Source organism: Toxotes jaculatrix, chromosome 5 (assembly GCF_017976425.1).
Source record: "Toxotes jaculatrix isolate fToxJac2 chromosome 5, fToxJac2.pri, whole genome shotgun sequence".
NCBI classification, from domain to species: Eukaryota; Metazoa; Chordata; class Actinopteri; family Toxotidae; genus Toxotes; species Toxotes jaculatrix.
Genome location: NC_054398.1, coordinates 17,629,295 through 17,650,634, shown reverse-complemented (window position 1 = coordinate 17,650,634; position 21,340 = coordinate 17,629,295). Strand labels below are relative to the sequence as shown.

Below are 21,340 nucleotides of genomic sequence, written 5' to 3'. Positions count from 1 at the left end.
CTTCATTCATTAGGGAGACTGTGGGCCCAACGGAAAATGGCTGCAGGACATCTGGACTGAAATATGCTTATACACTGCAGATTTACTATGGTATAAGAATTTACTAACTTAAACATAGACCCAGCTGTTGATATGTGTGCAAAACGTAAAAAATAGTATAAATATGGAGGGTCAGTGCAGTAAATATAATTGGTAAAAGCTGTTTTTATTACATTTTTAGTTTATGAAATTCCCATTCTGTTGTTTGAATAAAGACTCAGTTGAAAGAGTGTGTTGTTTGAATAAAATATTTGGTAATAATATTGTTGTGTGTTTCTGTTCAGTAATAATGCAGTCACAGATGTTTGTAAAAAATAAATAAATAAATTAGCACTGAGAGGTTTGCACTTTCTAACAAGTTACCATGTTTGCGTTTACAAATGTTGGTGTGACCTGTGGTCAAATAATCATATCAGAACATAAATGATTGATATTTGCCATAACAGAACCCATGGAAAACTTTCTTGTAACTAAAGTCCTCATTTTAAGTATAACTCTGAGTATAATGTAAACCATGTGCTAAATTTTCGAAACACTATAAAGCCCACAAACATTTTAAATAAAATACAGTCAAAAAGAAACAATATTGCAGCAAATTATGTATTTGTATTGTATTTGTATTTGGCCTCTTTTTCAGCTGTCCTTACATTTCTGTTATTAAAGACCACATTGTGTTCTGAGACACTACCTTGTTTAAATTGTCATTTCAGTCAGATTAATTGGAAATGACGACAATTGTTGGATGTTAAACAGTATTATGTCAACATGTGTCGCAAAGAGCTTCCCACCTCTTATCAGAATTGTCTTGAGGTATTTTTAATACACTACTGTCCTCCCTGAATCAACACAGATACATGCTGTCAAGCAGGAATGACTTTACTCATCATGCAGCTGTCCTCTTCTGGGAGTGGTACAAAGCCCTATTTGCACTTGGAGGAGCTGCCACTGAATCAGAGAACCTGCAAAATAACTTCACATATGTTTCCATGATACCATCAAAGATAAGATAAGTAAAGAGCTTTTGTAAAGCTGAATGTGTGAGATGGGATGTAAAAGACCAACTCACCAAGCTGGAGTGATTGATGACGTCTGAAGCTGTATAACTGCTTTAAGTTTTTTCTGTCTCTGTCGTTTTCATGTGTCAAGTGAGGTTTAAACAAATGGTTATTAGAGGCACAACACTAACTAAATGTCATGAATTTGTCTCAGAGCTGGAGATAGTTGCAGCTTCTTATGATGCCAAATCTTTTGTGTGTTAACGTGACACTGAAGGTAGAGGATGACTGCAATCAAGGATGTAGGCCTGGTACAGCCATTTGCACATCCTGCGCTGTTCATGATCCAGACACAATTTAGATAATGGATCATACACTTAAAACAAATATTAACTTTTAGTATAATTACAAAAACTAAGGGCGCCCTTGTGATCTAAGCTGAAGCACTGACCCTGAAATGCCACATGACCTTCGCTGCATCCCCATCTCTTTCCTCATTTTCTGTCATTTTTGCACTGTACCATGCACTACTGTCAAATAAAGGCACAATGCCAAAAAAAACCCGAAACTACATATTAAACAAACACACAAAACAAACAAGCTCAACCTTGTTATTCTAGTATCTAGTTAACTGACATATAAACAGTGATGTATCTTACATCCTGAAAGGTTCGGATTACCAGTTTAAAATCTGGAATTTCATTTCATTTCATTTTACACAGAGCTCATGAATCATATGGTTTTGAATTGGGTGAGCTTTTTCTTTTCCATAGCTATCGTTTCTATAGCTACTGCTTTTTTTCATACTGAAACAATAATTGGCCTACATTTCATTTTTCTACTTTTGTAATGTCCCGGGGAAGGTTAATTTCCAGTGTTTAAGTTTACATTACCAAAAAAAGTTGGTGAAAAAAAGAATATTTCAGCTCCTCAGATAGCTCACTGTCCTGTTATATATTCTGAATGATTCTAAATGATGCATTACACTGGAGATTCACCCCTTATAGCTCTGATGACCAACTCTTTTTAACAGTTTTGGAAAGGACTGATTAATGAATCTGTAATCTTACATTTAGTTCTCTGATGTACTGATATATTTAACTCACATATAACATACACAACATAGTTTATACATTATTTTGTGTGTTTTTCGTGTTAGGTCTATCAGTTGAACCCTAAGACCTCACCTGGAAACTGATATCATTAATTGGTTAATACATCAATCAATTCAGCCAAGGCACATTCACCTGATCAGTATACATCATATTGATGCTGGTTGTTTGTCCAACCCTGCCCTGAAGGTAATTTGGAATAAAGGTGAGTCCCCTAAAATGAAAGAGATCTTAATGGAAACACTGATTCCTTATATATATATATTTTTTTTTTTAAATTGTACATTCAACATTGTAAATTTTTTGAGTTTGTTAATGATCCATCTGTCTATCAAATACAAAGCAGATGGCAGGTACAACGACCCAGGCTGTGTTTTTTTTTTACTGCCTTGCTTGCGGAGTCTTTTGAGGTCATTGTTAGGTGATTCCTGTGTTGCGGTCAGTTTATTTATTTTCTCATTAAAATGCCTATTACCATGATTATATTTTATTTTGTTCCTGTTTTACATTATTATAAGATGTTATCATTATCATCCATTATTAAAATATATACTGTGATGCTTACTGAAAATAAATCTCTGAAATTTTGCATTGTTGAGACAGGCTGTTCACAGACATCATTTTGTGCAGGCTCAGTCATCTACCAGCTGAATTGGATGTGACTGGTCTGGTCAAAAATCCAGTAATAAAAATAATTTATTATCATTGTATAACAAATATCATGGATCAAATGTTTCAATGACCAAATTTAAAAAGTTAATTTTTACTGAAATATGTCACACCATCCTCAGCACTTGCTCTTGTTGCCATTTATTAGAAATTTCACTCAAATGTATAATTAAAAAACATGTTTAGAACAGAGGATGATACAGGCAGTAAAATTATTCTATTGATGCCCATTCCTCTAGAAACATTCTTGATTGAAATGCAAACATAGTTGTTCATTCGAGCGCTAAGGAGGATGTAGAAATTGTGCAAAGGCGTCAAACAGCCATTCAGCACATGTTTGTCATGTCAATAAAACTTCAATTCCCACTAAGACAGAGGGTGGGCGCAATAAATTGTGCAATCTCTATATAAAGGGCTGTGGAGAGCAGCCTGACTATTTCCTGCTGTGGTGATAGCAAGGCACGCAAAGGATGGGGTGGAAATGTGTGTGGCTGTGTTCTCTTGCTTTGTCTGTTGCCATTGTCTCTGATGTCCAAGCCAGACTGGGTAAGATATTTTTCAGGGCTTCACGAATGGATTATTATGCTTAAGTTATACTTAAGTTTCCAATATTGTGTAGAACATTTAGGAATTAAAATTGTTTTCTACACTCTTTATATTTTTCTCAGTTCACAACCATGTCAGCAGCATCTGCAGCACATGGGGCAGAGAGCACTTCAAGACCTTTGATGGTGATGTGTACCACTTCCCTGGTATGTGTGAATACAACCTGGTCACCGACTGCCACGAGTCCTACCAGGAGTTCTCTGTGCACATGAAGAGGAAAGTGAGTGATGGATATCCTACAGTCAGTTATGTGGTGGTCACCATCAATGGCCTCTCATTCCACCTCAGCAAGACCTTGATCACAGTGAACGACCTGCCGTGAGTAAAATGCCATGTAGCCTCTGAAAGCTGCTCTGTTTCTCTCTTTTCGGATATTTGTCCATGATGATTTGAAAAAAAAAAACACTCTCTTTTTCCCAGTGTCAAAACACCATACTTCAACGCAGGGGTTCAAGTGGAAAAAAATGCTGTTTACATCAAGCTCCAGTCCAAAGTCGGCATCACGGTCATGTGGAACAGTGAAGATGCAGTCATGGTAAAAACTTAAAATAAAGGTTTTCATCTTCTGCACTCAGCGTAAAACACATTGTTGTGTCATGTAGAGAACATCAGAGCTCTCATGGTATGATACACCAGGCAGAGATATATCCACTCTGTTTTCCTTGTAGTCTATGATTCACACATAAAAGACTCGTTGATGATTGGAACACATTTTTCTTTTATTAATATGGAGAAGACAGACCCCCAGAGACAGAGCTATATTTACAAAGAGTTCTGAGAAAAAATTAATTACAGTGTCAGTCAGATTTCTGTCTTGACTCAGTAATTCTCGACAAAAGCAAGAAATACAGTGTTGGCAAAGGCAGAGCATCAAGTCACTATGAAAGAATAAATTCACAATCAGTTAAAGTTTTACAATCAAGCCATTTTACACTGAACACTGAAGTGTTTCTATTATTTAATAGTGTATAAAAGGTTTTTTTTTACTTGTTTCTTATGACCTCTTGCTGTGTTGTAGGTGGAGTTGGATCATGACTATGCAAATCGTACCTGTGGACTTTGTGGAGACTTCAATGGTGTTCCAGTCTACAATGAGTTCATTCATGAAGGTATGTATGGCTATTCACTTTATATCTTCATTTATTTTCATCAGTCATCCACTGCACCTTTTGTATGTGACACTACATATAATTAATATGCAGGTCGCAAAATCAGCCCTATTGAACTGGGCAGCAAACATAGAGTCCATCATCCCAACGATGACTGCGAAGACCCCTATGAAGAAGAGGAATCACTGGAGGCTGGCAATGTGCCAGATTCATGCAAGGAGTTTGTGAGTTCATTATGCACTGACTTTTAGCAACAGTGATCCAGCAATTTATAGCATTTTCAACAGGGTAACTTTGTGTCCATCACCTTCCTCAATTTTCCTTTCAGCAAACCACCTGTGAGCAGATGTTGCACTCAAACTCATGGAGCTCCTGCACCAAACTGACAAAACCTGAACCTTACATCCAGGCCTGTGTGCAGGACATGTGTGGCTGCACCAACAGTACAAACGACTTCTGTGTCTGCAGCACACTGTCTGAATTCTCTCGACAGTGTTCCCATGCAGGAGGGCAGCCTCCCAACTGGAGGACACCTCAGTTCTGTGGTAACGTTTGGTGTTCTCGTTTCGGTTCTGTTCTGTCATCATCTTTAGATTTTATACCGTTTGGGGTGGAGGGAGTATCAAAGTACTGAAATCAGCCCATTGAAAAGCAACTTGTTTAAATTGTTTGTTGAATAAAACGCCTCCTTCCTCTGTTAACTTCAGTTGTACCATACCTTCACAGCTAAACAGTGCCCATACAACATGGTTTATGAAGAGAGCGGTTCTCCTTGCATGGATACTTGCACACACCAGGACACAAGTTCACTGTGTGAGGACCACAAAATGGATGGATGCTTCTGTCCCACTGGTAAGTGCTCTTCACTTGTGAACCTGTGTTTCTCAGTACGTAGCACACTGTTGACTGGTTCCTGTTTCACTTCTAATTATCCTCAAATATAACTGTCTGCTTCAGGAACTGTGTTTGATGATATTTCCATGAGGGGGTGCATCACTCAGTCTGAATGTCAGTGCAAGCACGGCAAAATCTATAACTCCAATGAGGTTTACCGACAGAGTCAAGTTGAATGGTACATCAAACTCTTCACATCATAAATAGAATGTATTATTTGGGGTGTGTTGTTGTCTTTTGTGATCTTAAATTATTTGGGGTTTTTTTCAGCACATGTCTGGAAGGTAGATGGGCTTGTAAGAGCCTCCAAACACCTGCTACATGCGCAATTGAAGAGGGTTCACATGTAACTACCTTTGATGGGAAAACCTACACCTTCCATGGAGACTGTTATTACACCTTAGCCAAGGTGGAGAGCAAGGTGAATGAGTTGTTGCTTTGTACAATTAAGGCACAAGAAACATTATCAGCTGAAAAATATTTATTGTTTTTAATTGCACTTACATTGTATATTTCAGGATGATGCAAGTCCAAAGTTTACCATCCTGGGCCAGTTGGTGCCATGTGCAAGCCAAGACTTTGACACTTGTCTTAAAACCCTTAAAATCCTGCTGAACAATGACAAAAACAATGTGAGTTAAAACTTGTCGGTCAAGAAGACTACTATTAGTTCACACTGATATCAACAATACTCACATAATCAATTTTGTTTTTATTCAGGTGTTATTGTTCACTTCAGATGGAATGGTAAAGCAGAATACGCAGACTGTTAGCTTGCCGTACCACTCAGGTGCGTCAGACAATGGGAAATATACTTTTGTCTTCTTTCATTTCTGCTATGACATTGGCAAATGAGTTTAATGTTTTTGTCTTTCACTTTATTCAAAGGTGACATCAACATATTCCACGCTTCATCCTTTCACATCTTGCTCCAGACAAGTTTTGGGCTGCAAATTCAGATCCAGCATGTGCCTATCATGCAAGTGTATATCAGCCTGGACCAGAGCTACAGAGCAAAGACACGTGGTAAGTTCATGTAATACTCTTCATTTAATAGTTATTATTTGTTGCACTGCTTACTCCCCCAAAGCATATTGAGCAAAAATATAGAACAATATCCAGAAAATATATAAACACATGATGTTCGTATTAATCTAAGTTCATTAACTGAATTAATGATTCTTTTACTAATCCTGTGTTGTCATCTCCATTTTGTAAATTTTATTACAGTAATCAACACCTATTAATGCTTTTAGTGCTGATACTCTTAAAATTCTCATTTAATTTCTAAACCTTTTGGCTTCTTCAGGGTTATGTGGGAACTACAACAAGGTCCTGTTTGATGACATGAAGACACCTCAGGGGATTGTGGAAGGAACAGCAGTAACATTTAGTAACTCCTGGAAGGCTAACATTGTGTGTCGAGACAGAGAGGAAAGACTTGATGACCCCTGTTCCCTCAGTGTAGAAAATGGTGAACAGAAGTGGTTTTGTTTTTTTGTTGGTCAAATGTATTTATTAGATTAACTCTCTGCTTTAAACACTTATTTCTAGTCTGCAAGTTTCTTATATTTAAGTCAATGGGACTAAAACAACTGTTGCTGTTTCTTCATTCTCAGAGTGGTACGCCAAACACTGGTGCGCCTTGCTGCTAAGTCCAAATGGTACCTTTGCACAATGTCGTTCAGTGGTGGATCCTGAGATGTACTACAAGGTACAGCAAAAGTCTGTCACTGAATCAAAGTTTGATGGGGCTGTAGTTCTCTGAAACTGTTTTTCTCCTCTACAGCGATGTATTTATGCTAGCTGTAACTGTGAGAAGAGTGAGGCCTGCCTGTGTGCCGTCTTCTCCTCTTATGCACGGGCTTGTGCATCAAAGGGAGTGTTCTTGACAGACTGGAGAGAGAATGTGTGCGGTGAGGATTTCTTTCATTATGGTGTGGTAAAGGATCTCTAGGCATAAACTATTTAGTAACCATCATCATATTATGCACAAAACAGATAAATATGCAAGGAGCTGCCCAGAATCTCAGGCCTTCTCTTACAAGAATCAGAGATGCCAGCTGACTTGCAGATCACTGGGCTTAAAGCAGCAGAGCTGCACCTCTGACTTCTTGCCTGTGGATGGCTGCTCCTGCCCCGAGGGTCTCTATCTTAATGAAAAGGGCGCCTGTGTTCCCATGGAAAAGTGCCCCTGCTACTACAACGAAATGTACATTAAGCCAGGAAAGTCCATCAGCATCAAAAATGAGCACTGGTGAGTAAGTTGTTTCCAATTTGATGACATTTGACCTTAAAGTAGCTGTCCTAGTCTTTAGCTGATATTGTGTGACTGTAAAGCATGCAGGATATAAGGTTTATAGCACCCAAATGGTATAAGTACCTTTGTGTTGCATCTTATATCTTTGCCATCTGCCATCTTTTTCTCTAGTGTGTGCACAAATGGAATGCTTCATTGTCATTCTTGGAGAACCCGCTCATCAAGTATGTTTTATTATGTTTGTTTGTTTTTTGTACCTCAACACAAGCATTTGGTTGATATGTATATTAACTTGGTTTCTCCTCTTGTTACAGCATGCCCTTCTCCAAAAGTATTCTTCAACTGCTCCACTGCGGGCACAGGAGAGCTCGGAGTGCAGTGTGCTCGAACCTGTTTAAATCTGGACAACGATGATTGTGTGAGCTGTTTTTGCTCAGTCTTAAATAAGACATTTAATATTTGAAGATGTAACACACTGTGTATAGTTACACTAGTTTCTACAGTAAGTTCTAGACAGCTTTGAACAGTATTTACATTAATGTTTTCTCTTTCTGTCTTCCCAGGACTCCACAGAGTGTGAATCTGGCTGTCAGTGTCCTGGTGGCTTCATTGATGATGGCAAAGGTTCCTGTGTGAAAGAAAATGAATGTCCATGTCAGCATAATGGACATCTGTATGCCCAAGGGACACAAATTCCTAACCAGTGCAATAACTGGTATGACCTTATTTTTACTAGATCTATAATATAACATGGTAAACAAATATTATTTTATTTGTCCGTGTGTTCCGCTTAATTGCAGTATTCAAAACACTGTATTATATTTAACCCTCTCTGATACATTTAGCACCTGCAAAAGTGGAAGGTGGAAGTGCACAGAGAAAAAATGTCCAGGAACTTGCATTATTTATGGGAGTGGTCACTACCATACATTTGATCAGCGAACATATGCCTTTCAAGGACAATGTGCCTATGTCGCTGTCAAGGTAAACAAATCATGTAAACATCATCCAAATGACCGACTGTCACTCCCTTTTCCACTCACCCACTTCTCCCTTTAAAGTAGACACACTCTGGTTTACTCAACAGTGAACAGTATACTTAAATTTCAGACTCTTACTCATCATCATCATCACTTTGTATCATCACTGACATTTATAAAATGCAATGTAGTGTAGTGTAGGATTATTAGCAGGAGGTATTGTACATGCCATGTGGAATTTTTGAGGGAACTATATAGTGGATGTATTTTCACATTCAAAATTCAGACACACGGATAAAAATGGTGGACAGTGAATGTAGTGCCTCAGATGGCAAATAGGGAGTGATTTTGGACACAGTCAACATGCTTAACTTATTATTCTCTGTCAGGTCTCATATCAGAAATTCTTTAATATGACATTTGTTTTTTTTTGTTTTTTAAGTTACTGCTGATCTTGAGCATCAGTGTAGAATTTCACTATGTGATGCTTAAAAAAAATACAAACTTCAAAATACAAAGTGCAGATTACAACATGCTGTCACTCTCCTGGGCAACAATTACACTTTTATCTTATTTTTACTTCTAGCTTTTCTTGTAGACTAGCAATTGCCAAGCTAAAGTTTGATTTGATCAGTGGTCTCTCTGTAATATAAAGCAAACAGGGTAAATGTTTAATAAATCTCTCCCTTTTAAGAACAAATGTGGCAATAAAACAGTGCAGGACAACTTTGGAGTTATCACAGAAAATGTACCATGTGGATCTACAGGCACCACATGCTCCAAAACTGTCAGGATCCAGCTGGGGGTAAGTTCTCATACCAATACCTGTGATGTATTCTGGTTTAAAAATGTTGATCAGAATTAAATAAATGAAATCACATATCAAACTGCAGTTTTTCCATGACAATGAAAGCAAAAGAAATCTCCTTAACATTACAGCGAATGGAAGTCAAACTATCAAAGGGTAAATATGAAGAGCAGGACCTTGGAAATGGCACTGAGATTCAGTACAAAATAAGGAAGGTTGGCTTGTATCTGGTGATAGAATCTGCCATTGGTCTGGCAGTGATGTGGGATCGCAAAACAACTGTTCGCATCCTACTGGAACCACAGCACAGCGTGAGTCACAGTAATTGTTTTAGTGATGATGACTGAAATCTCTCATCTTAAGAGCTGAGATACTGTGTACCATTCTGCTATTTCTTCTGTTCGGTCTTTGCAGATTATCTTCTTAAACCACTTATAAAGCTTTGGGACAGCATTCGTATTGATATACACTACCATTGCCCAAAAAGTTAAGATGTAAATACAATAAAATATTAAAATATACAGGTATCTTAAGGCCTGGAAATGCCTGTCTGTTGAAATGCCAAAGAGGGAAAAAAAAGTCAAATGATTCCTTCTGTTTATTCAGGGAGAGGTATGTGGCCTGTGTGGAGATTTTGATGGTGATGGCCAAAATGACTTCACCACCCAGGGTCAACTGGTGGTGAGCAATCCTATAGAATTTGCAAACAGCTGGAAAGTGTCCAGCAGCTGCCCAGATGTGGAAACGAATGTTGACCCTTGTGTAGCAACACCCAATCGACAACACTGGGCAAAAATGATGTGTGGCATCATAACTGGAGATACTTTCAAAGATTGCCACAATAAGGTAACAGATTTGATTCAAATGCATCATTATTATCATAAGTTCCATGGTTGGAAATGTTAAACACATTTTTAAAAGTCTACCATCAATTTTGCTTGACTGAGCAGGTAGATCCTCTTCCATTTCATGAAAACTGTGTGAAAGACTCATGTGCTTGTGACACTGGAGGAGATTGTGAGTGTTTCTGCACAGCAGTTGCTGCTTATGCTCAAGCTTGCAATGAAGCTGGTGTCTGTGTTGCATGGAGAACTCCAGAGATCTGTCGTAAGTAAACAACAGTTTTACCCTTTGGTCAGACTTGTCATTTAGTTAAAACTAAATGCAGTCCTCGGGTCTAAAAGCTATACTGTGAGGATGTATTTTGTGGAATTCCTGTTTGAGATCTCTTTAACTGGTGACACCTTATAGAAAGAATAATGTAGTTATTTGAATCAACATTTCCTTTATTGAATACATGACATATCTTATTTCTTCCCTTCGTAGCTGTCTTTTGTGATTATTACAACAGTCCAGATGAATGCAAGTGGCACTACAGGCCTTGTCACACACCTTGCTACAAGACCTGTTGGAATCCAGAGGGAATTTGTCACAACCCTATACCCAATCTGGAAGGTAAGAAGTTAACTCATGGTGTCTCACCTTACCTCTGGTCAATGTGCAAGTCAAAATTTTGGTTTTCTCAATTTCATAAAATAATATAAAAGATTCAAAGATCACTTGGCTGGCTTCAGTATACAACATTTAAAAACAATGTTAATAACAAGGCTTTTACTTTTATAGGTTGTTACCCTGTATGCCCAGAGGACAAGCCCATATTTGATGAGGAAAGCCAGATGTGTGTGGAGGAATGTGAAGGCTGCTTTTACAACGGGACAAGATATGAAGAGAATGATGTTGTTTACAATGTGACTGACAACTTGGGAATGTGCTACTATGCAATCTGCATCAATTCAACTGTGATATTTGGAAAGGAGATTTGCTTTCCACCACCAATTACCACTACACCTATTACCACAACAACCACAAAATCTACAACCCCCCCAACTGAACCTCCTACCACAACAACTGAGGAGCCAACCACAACCACAAAATCTACAACCCCCCCAACTGAACCTCCTACCACAACAACTGAGGAGCCAACCACAACCACAAAATCTACAACCCCACCAACAACTGTGACTTCTGCCACTACTCCGTGTATTACAACATGTGAGTGGTCAGAATGGTATGATGTGCATGACCCAAAAGTGGACAAGAGTGACTGGGAAACATATGAGACCATCACAAATAGCGGTAAACAAATATGTGAGAAACCTGTGGAAATTGATTGCAGATCAGTGGATTATCCTGATACAAATTTCAATGACTTTGTGAGTCAAACTGGCCAAGTTGTCACTTGTGATGTTGGATATGGCTTAATATGTCGAAGAGAGGACCAGCTTAGACCTCCACGAAAGTGCTTCAACTATAAGATCAGAATATGTTGTGAAACACGGATATGTCCACCCCCATCAACTACAACGCCAGAGCCAACCACAACCACTAAATTTACTACAACACCAAGTGAACCTACTACAACAACTGAGGAGCCAACCACAACCACTAAATCTACAACAACACCAACTGAACCTACTACTACAACTCCAGAGCCAACCACAACCACTAAATCCACAACAACACCAACTGAACCTACTACTACAACTCCAGAGCCAACCACAACCACTAAATCTACAACAACACCAACTGAACCTACTACTACAACTCCAGAGCCAACCACAACCACTAAATCCACAACACCAACTGAACCTACTACTACAACTCCAGAGCCAACCACAACCACTAAATCTACAACAACACCAACTGAACCTACTACTACAACTCCAGAGCCAACCACAACCACTAAATCTACAACAACACCAACTGAACCTACTACTACAACTCCAGAGCCAACCACAACCACTAAATCCACAACAACACCAACTGAACCTACTACTACAACTCCAGAGCCAACCACAACCACTAAATCCACAACAACACCAACTGAACCTACTACTACAACTCCAGAGCCAACCACAACCACTAAATCTACAACAACACCAACTGAACCTACTACTACAACTCCAGAGCCAACCACAACCACTAAATCCACAACAACACCAACTGAACCTACTACTACAACTCCAGAGCCAACCACAACCACTAAATCTACAACAATACCAACTGAACCTACTACTACAACTCCAGAGCCAACCACAACCACAAAATCTACAACCTCCCCAACTGAACCTCCTACCACAACAACAACTGAGGAGCCAACCACAACCACAAAATCTACAACCCCACCAACAACTGTGACTTCTGCCACTACTCCGTGTATTACAACATGTGAGTGGTCAGAATGGTATGATGTGCATGACCCAAAAGTGGACAAGAGTGACTGGGAAACATATGAGACCATCACAAATAGCGGTAAACAAATATGTGAGAAACCTGTGGAAATTGATTGCAGATCAGTGGATTATCCTGATACAAATTTCAATGACTTTGTGAGTCAAACTGGCCAAGTTGTCACTTGTGATGTCGGAAATGGTTTAATATGTCGAAGAGAGGACCAGCTTAGACCTCCACGAAAGTGCTTCAACTATAAGATCAGAATATGTTGTGAAACACGAATATGTCCACCCCCATCAACTACAACGCCAGAGCCAACCACAACCACTAAATTTACTACAACACCAAGTGAACCTACTACAACAACTGAGGAGCCAACCACAACCACTAAATCTACAACAACACCAACTGAACCTACTACTACAACTCCAGAGCCAACCACAACCACTAAATCTACAACAACACCAACTGAACCTACTACAACAACTCCAGAGCCAACCACAACCACTAAATCTACAACAACACCAACTGAACCTACTACTACAACTCCAGAGCCAACCACAACCACTAAATCTACAACAACACCAACTGAACCTACTACAACAACTCCAGAGCCAACCACAACCACTAAATCTACAACAACACCAACTGAACCTACTACTACAACTCCAGAGCCAACCACAACCACTAAATCTACAACAACACCAACTGAACCTACTACTACAACTCCAGAGCCAACCACAACCACTAAATCTACAACAACACCAACCGAACCTACTACTACAACTCCAGAGCCAACCACAACCACTAAATCTACAACAACACCAACTGAACCTACTACAACAACCGAGGAGCCAACCACAACCACAAAATCTACAACAACACCAACTGAACCTACTACTACAACTCCAGAGCCAACCACAACCACTAAATCTACAACAACACCAACTGAACCTACTACTACAACTCCAGAGCAGACCACAACCACTAAATACACAACAACACCAACTAAACCTACTACTACAACTCCAGAGCCAACCACAACCACTAAATCTACAACAACACCAACTGAACCTACTACTACAACTCCAGAGCCAACCACAACCACTAAATCTACAACAACACCAACTGAACCTACTACTACAACTCCAGAGCCAACCACAACCACTAAATCTACAACAACACCAACTGAACCTACTACAACAACTCAGGAGCCAACCACAACCACTAAATCTACAACAACACCAACTGAACCTACTACTACAACTCCAGAGCCAACCACAACCACAAAATCTACAACCCCACCAACTGAACCCCCAACTACAACAGGAGTGGCAACCACCACAAGTTCAGTGATTGAATCACCTGTCACTGGTCCAACACTGAAGCCATCAACTGCCCCTCTTCAATCTCCTATCACAACTGAGGAACCAACCACAACCACAAAATCCACATCCCCACAAACAGAACCTCCGACAACAACTCAAGAGTCAACCACAACCACTAAATCTACAACAACACCAACTGAACCTACTACTATATCTCCAGAGCCAACCACAACCACTAAATCTACAACAACACCAACTGAACCTACTACTACAACTCCAGAGCCAACCACAACCACTAAATCTACAACAACACCAACTGAACCTACTACTACAACTCCAGAGCCAACCACAACCACTAAATCTACAACAACACCAACTGAACCTACTACTACAACTCCAGAGCCAACCACAACCACTAAATCTACAACAACACCAACTGAACCTACTACTACAACTCCAGAGCCAACCACAACCACTAAATCTACAACAACACCAACTGAACCTACTACAACAACCGAGGAGCCAACCACAACCACTAAATCTACAACACCAACTGAACCTACTACTACAACTCCAAAGCCAACCACAACCACTAAATCTACAACAACACCAACTGAACCTACTACAACAACCGAGGAGCCAACCACAACCACTAAATCTACAACACCAACTGAACCTACTACTACAACTCCAAAGCCAACCACAACCACTAAATCTACAACAACACCAACTGAACCTACTACAACAACCGAGGAGCCAACCACAACCACTAAATCTACAACACCAAGTGAACCTACTACTACAACTCCAAAGCCAACCACAACCACTAAATCTACAACAACACCAACTGAACCTACTACAACAACTCCAGAGCCAACCACAACCACTAAATCTACAACACCAACTGAACCTACTACTACAACTCCAGAGCCAACCACAACCACTAAATCTACAACAACACCAACTAAACCTACTACTACAACTCCAGAGCCAACCACAACCACTAAATCTACAACAACACCAACTGAACCTACTACTACAACTCCAGAGCCAACCACAACCACTAAATCTACAACAACACCAACTGAACCTACTACAACAACCGAGGAGCCAACCACAACCACTAAATCTACAACACCAACTGAACCTACTACTACAACTCCAGAGCCAACCACAACCACTAAATCTACAACAACACCAAGTGAACCTACTACAACAACCGAGGAGCCAACCACAACCACTAAATCTACAACACCAACTGAACCTACTACTACATCTCCAAAGCCAACCACAACCACTAAATCTACAACAACACCAACTGAACCTACTACTACAACTCCAGAGCCAACCACAACCACTAAATCTACAACAACACCAACTGAACCTACTACAACAACCGAGGAGCCAACCACAACCACTAAATCTACAACACCAACTGAACCTACTACTACAACTCCAGAGCCAACCACAACCACTAAATCTACAACAACACCAACTGAACCTACTACTACAACTCCAGAGCCAACCACAACCACTAAATCTACAACAACACCAACTGAACCTACTACTACAACTCCAGAGCCAACCACAACCACTAAATCTACAACAACACCAACTGAACCTACTACAACAACCGAGGAGCCAACCACAACCACTAAATCTACAACAACACCAAGTGAACCTACTACAACAACCGAGGAGCCAACCACAACCACTAAATCTACAACACCAACTGAACCTACTACTACATCTCCAAAGCCAACCACAACCACTAAATCTACAACAACACCAACTGAACCTACTACTAAAACTCCAGAGCCAACCACAACCACTAAATCTACAACACCAACTGAACCTACTACTACAACTCCAGAGCCAACCACAACCACTAAATCTACAACAACACCAACTGAACCTACTACTACAACTCCAGAGCCAACCACAACCACAACCACTAAATCTACAACAACACCAACTGAACCTACTACTACATCTCCAAAGCCAACCACAACCACTAAATCTACAACAACACCAACTGAACCTACTACTACAACTCCAGAGCCAACCACAACCACTAAATCTACAACAACACCAACTGAACCTACCTGTCCTGAGTGGGATGCAGTAGTAAGAACTTAAATATCTTAAATATCTTAATCAACATTATCAACATTTCAAAAATAACGCTGATTTTCCCAATTTTTTTCTGCATTAGCAAAATGAGACCTTCTACTTGTGCAACTGCACTATGGCCAGATGCATTGAGAACAATACAATTGAAATAATTCCATATGAATGTCCACCACTTGAGAACATCACTTGTACCAATGGAAAGAAGCCCGTTCTTGTTTATGATGAGTACCACTGCTGTCAACATTATGCCTGTGACTGTAAGCCGTTTTGTGGTTAAAGGATGAATGACATAATTATTGCCTTACATTTCTCTTTTATGTAAACATTAGATTTTTAACTTCTTTTTTTGTTTCTTGTCAGGTGTATGTGAAGGCTGGGGAGATCCTCATTACATCACATTTGATGGACTCTACTACAGCTATCAAGGAAACTGTACATACACTTTGATGGAAGAGATTATACCACTACATAAGCTGAAAATTTACATAGACAACGTCATTTGTGATCCCACTGAAGATGTTTCTTGTCCACGATCGATAGTTATATCATACCAATCAGTAGTTGTCACACTCATAAATCATAACCTTATTGGAGCAGCGCAATTGGAGGTAAAACAATATGTGGCCACAAGAAAGTTTTCATTTAATTTAATGTTCTGAAAAGCTTACAAGCCTGAGTAGATTATTTCTGTCAGTGTAGATAGAATAGTAATGATGGATCGCTTTGCCATAGTATATTATATTTTTGTGTGTCATGTAGTGTATGTTTTTTCCCTGTAGGCACTGACAAACGGAGTACGTCTGAAACTGCCTTATTCACAACATGGTGTTAGGATCTTGAATTCTGGCATTAATTTGGTTTTTGAGATCCCTCGCCTTAAAGTGGTCATCACATTTGGAATAACTGGCTTTAGCGTTACCCTTCCATTTCAATACTTTGGCAGAAACACGCAGGGCCATTGTGGTAAGAGCATCCCTCTCTCCAGTGGCCATATTAATAAATCATTAGTTTGAGGTTGGACTGTAAAATTAACTGTTTTGTGACTATTGTCAGGAACATGCAACAACAACCAGGCTGATGACTGCATGTTGCCTGGAGGCCAGCTGGTGAAAAGTTGTGCAGTGATGGCCGACTACTGGCTTGCAAAAGACATTTACCAACCAAGCTGCGAGATGCCGTCTGTACTGCCCACCAACAAACCTGAACCTCCACCAACTCTAACTCCATGCAAGCCAGACAGCATGTGCGGCCTGCTTAAGAGCAGGTAGACATTCTCTTATCTCTAATAATTCAGATAAATCCCCATAACCTTGACATATTTAAAACAGAACTTAATAGCGTTTTAATTTGTATTTTTGTTTTACTTTCACAGTGTCTTTGCAGCATGCCATCCCTTTGTCTCCCCCGACAATGTCTACCGAGGTTGTGTTTTTGATAGCTGCCATGTTTCCAACCCAGCAGTGGAGTGCACAAGTTTGCAGACTTATGCCGCTGCCTGTGCTCAGGCTGGGGTTTGCCTTCACTGGAGGAACCACACCAAACTGTGTGGTAAGCAACCCCTCATTATTTTAACGTAAATGCTGAGATCAGTGGAATCAGGAGCACAAACTAAACAGCCTATTTTGCTATATATTTTTTTTTATTATTTACGATACGTAAGCATTGTGCCTTCAAAAAGAACGAACTGAGTTCTTTTCTTCATTAACAGCAAGTGACTGCCCTTCAGAAAAAGTTTACCAGCCATGTGGTCCTGCAGAACAGCCAACCTGTGAAGACAAGTAAGAGTCAACAAAAATTGAGTGTATTTATTTTGTGGTTCACTGCGCACATTAGCATTTTCAAAGAGTAGGATCTTACATTTCCTACAACATAACAACACAGTGGTGGAATAGAGTCTAATTAACTCTGTGAGATCTGAAAGAAATAATGTAAACTAACTTCTTAATGATTCAATTTAACAGTCCTAATGAACCCACTATGAACTTCACCACTGAGGGCTGCTTTTGTCCAGATGGAATGAAACTCTTCAACAAAGAGTCTGGCATTTGTGTTAATAAGTGTGGTAAGTGTGGTGTATTTCTTCAAATCTTATTGCTGAGCTGATTATGTTGCATTAGTCATGGAGTTCTACAGGATTGCTTATTTTCCAACAGGATGCCTTGATCCTGAGAGCATTCCTCGTGAGGTGAGCCAAGTCTTCTATTCATGCTCAGTTAAAATCCAAACTTGTATGGTTTACTTGCAAGAGACAATTCAATCACTGCTGTGGTCTTATTCTTTCAGTTTAATGAGAGTTTTGAGTACAACTGCCAAAACTGCATCTGTGAGGAGTCCACCAAGACTGTGACTTGCAAGCCAAAGGTGTGCCCAGCACCATCTGTAGCAAACTGCACTGGTCCAGGGTTTGTCCTTGTCAACCAAACGGACCCGTCAGACCGTTGCTGTTCTGCCTACGTTTGCCGTAAGACATCAATTTTCCTTTAAGAGTTTTCAGAATGCTATAAGTTGATGATGATTGTTGAAGATGGCCCTTGACTATTTACTGTCACTGTTTTGTCACCTCCACAGAATGTCAAAGCAATACTTGCCCAGTTAACAACATGAAGTGTCCAGTTGGATATTTGCCAGTTCCCAATGTCCCTGAGGGAAAATGCTGTCTAGAACATACATGTGGTGAGCTCACTGATTCATAGCATTATTTTATCCTAATGATAAACCTAATGACCAAAGTAATTTTAATAAATTGCTTCTCTCTTTTCCAGAGGCTAAAAGAGTTTGTGTCCACAAAGAGCGTGAATATGAGGTAAATTAGAAATGGAAATGATTTGTGGATGATTTGTCTCATAATTTGTTAATACGTGACTTTGGTCTTTTAATGATTTCTACTGCCCTTCAAATTCTGTCTGGCCAAAGACACAGAGTATGAACACATTTCTTCTTTATTTGCAAGCTTGGTGTTTCAGTTCCTGGGCCCATGTGTCAAGATTGCACCTGTACCAATGAGATGGACCCCCACTCTGGTCTATTCAAAATAAATTGCGAGTTTCAGCAATGTCAAGAAAATTGTGACTTGGTAAGAGAAACAACACTCGTTATAAGGTGACATTTAAGTGTTTCTTCGGAGTGAGGGTAAACTTGTAAAACTGGACTTAAACTTAACTTTATGTTTTCTCTCAGGGATATACATATGTGGTGGGTGACGAATGCTGTGGGAAGTGTGTACAGACACACTGCACTGTCAGTGTTAATGGTACCAAAAAACTGTTGAAGGTGAGTTGCATGATCTTTGACAGACAGACAGACAGACAGACAGAAAACTTTATTAATCCCCAAAGGGAAATTAGGTTGTTCCAGTAGACCGTGAAGAGTAGATAAAATAGGATAAAACAATATGAGATATACAAACAAGAACTCCAGTACTAAAAATATGTATAGATAAAAATAGAGATAAATAGAAATAACAAGAAATAAAAATGAAAAATAAAAATCTAATACAATAGAAATAACGAGGTGTTAGAACATATGGTATATACATAGGAAGGTGCTGTGAGTAAGGTGCAGTGGAAGGATGGTGTTTAAGGCTGATGGTAGTGTAATGTTACTGAAAATAGCACAATGTAATGACATAATAACAGTATATAGTGCAATAACATAATATAATAACATAATAACAGTATATAGTGCAAGTAGTATATATATAGTAGGATATAGTAGGAGCAGTAATAATAATAATAATAGTATAATATACATTACGATAATTATTGTAATAATTATAGTATAGCATTCTATGTCTAGCACACATTGTGGCAATGGTATATTATAATTATGATAATAGATAATAAACACAGTAAGAGTAATAGCAACGATAATTATAATATGTGCATGAGTAGTGCAAACTGATACAAATATTGCATGGTGATACAAATATTTATGATATATAATATCAATATCAATATAAAGTGTAGTTTGTTTGTTAAACAAATTACTTGTACCAAGTTGATGACTGTATTTCTGCTTGTGTGTGTGTGTGTGTGTGTGTGTGTGTGTGTGTGTGTGTGTGTGTGTGTGTGTGTGTGTGTGTGTGTGTGTGTGTGTGTGCGTGCGTGTGCGCGCATGCATGTGTGTGTGTGTCTCTGCTCCCATCTCACTGCTCTCCAGCAAGGAGAAACCTGGTCACCAGCCGACAATAAGTGTGAGCACTACACCTGTGTTAAGAGTGGTGAGACTTTCTCAACAATCAGTTCACACACTGTATGCCCACCATTCCAGCAGACCAACTGCCATCCTGTAAGTATCACTTACAACAAATGAATCTAGATTAATTGTGTTTGTAAGGGCAAATCACATTCATGTTGTATATTTTCCTCCTTAGGATACAATTCAGACTGCAGCAAATGGCTGTTGTAAAATTTGTAAGTATGACATTCTCTTCATTTTTAGGTAGAATGTATTTTTCTGAAAACAAGCTAACTGTGTTTCTTCTCTGAAAAGGTGTGGAGAAAGAAAAAGCCTGCAAGTTAATGACCATGAAGATCCATGTTTTGCACAAGGATTGTGAGTCTTACGAGGGGGTAGATATGCCATATTGTGAAGGATCCTGCAATACTTTCAGCAAGTAAGTGTGAGATTCCTGATAGTTTCCTCTGGAAAGTCACAAACCCATGAAAATTTGGAAAGTTAAAAATGTTTAGGTATAGATTTTAAGTTTATTTGATTTATCCTGCTGTCTTCTGTCTTCAGGTACTCCGAACTAGCAGCTACTATGCAACACTCTTGCTCCTGCTGTAAAGAGACACGCTTTAGCAATCGCACCATTGACTTGCACTGTCTGAATGGAGACGTGGTTCCCTACACGTACATGCATGTGGAAGAGTGTGGCTGTGGCCACACTGACTGCACCATAGCTTCAGGGAAACCTGCTCGCAGGAGGAGAAGCGTCATACTAGTGTAAAAAAAAAAAAACATCAGTTATGACAGAAAATAATGTGGGTTGTAAATCTTCTTCCCATGAAATTCTAATAGTCATAACATCTCTTACAAAATAATTGTAGCAAGAATATTTATCATCTGATCAAATAAAAAGATGCAACTCTGTTCACGTCTCTTCTAATGTTTTGTTTATGCCGGAAATCTAGTACTGTTAACCTATAAATACTGTTTAGTTTTTCCTTAT

The 21,340-nt window shown here is 39.3% G+C and overlaps 1 protein-coding gene across 1 annotated transcript; it reads left to right on the top strand.

Moving 5' to 3' along the window:
- The first annotated feature begins 3,285 nt into the window (after nt 1-3,285).
- On the top strand, nt 3,286-21,118 carry LOC121181978 (mucin-2-like). The gene is made up of 46 exons (XM_041038226.1): nt 3,286-3,361; nt 3,484-3,739; nt 3,842-3,956; nt 4,440-4,530; nt 4,624-4,754; nt 4,859-5,075; nt 5,257-5,382; nt 5,488-5,602; nt 5,695-5,845; nt 5,961-6,056; nt 6,145-6,214; nt 6,313-6,450; nt 6,734-6,898; nt 7,044-7,138; nt 7,214-7,340; nt 7,426-7,681; nt 7,856-7,908; nt 7,999-8,102; nt 8,248-8,399; nt 8,530-8,668; nt 9,359-9,469; nt 9,604-9,783; nt 10,079-10,318; nt 10,423-10,579; nt 10,799-10,927; nt 11,096-12,861; nt 13,153-13,563; nt 13,957-14,847; nt 15,979-16,096; nt 16,248-16,424; nt 16,528-16,775; nt 16,947-17,130; nt 17,221-17,431; nt 17,540-17,715; nt 17,876-17,945; nt 18,129-18,229; nt 18,321-18,352; nt 18,451-18,628; nt 18,736-18,840; nt 18,930-18,970; nt 19,118-19,240; nt 19,345-19,437; nt 20,326-20,454; nt 20,540-20,579; nt 20,659-20,782; nt 20,908-21,118. The coding sequence occupies exons 1-46, from the start codon at nt 3,286-3,288 to the stop codon at nt 21,116-21,118; spliced, it is 8,919 nt and encodes a 2,972-aa protein (XP_040894160.1).
- The last annotated feature ends 222 nt before the right edge of the window (nt 21,119-21,340 follow it).

Excerpts from the sequence above, each read along its gene's own strand:
- LOC121181978 (XM_041038226.1), top strand. The coding sequence starts at position 3,286 with ATGGGGTGGAAATGTGTGTGGCTGTGTTCTCTTGCTTTGTCTGTTGCC. Across the intron at positions 5,846-5,960 it reads TAGCCAAGGTGGAGAGCAAG|TTTACCATCCTGGGCCAGTT; the intron begins GTGAATGAGTTG and ends GCAAGTCCAAAG. Across the intron at positions 16,097-16,247 it reads TACTACTACAACTCCAGAGC|AGCAAAATGAGACCTTCTAC; the intron begins CAACCACAACCA and ends TTTTTCTGCATT.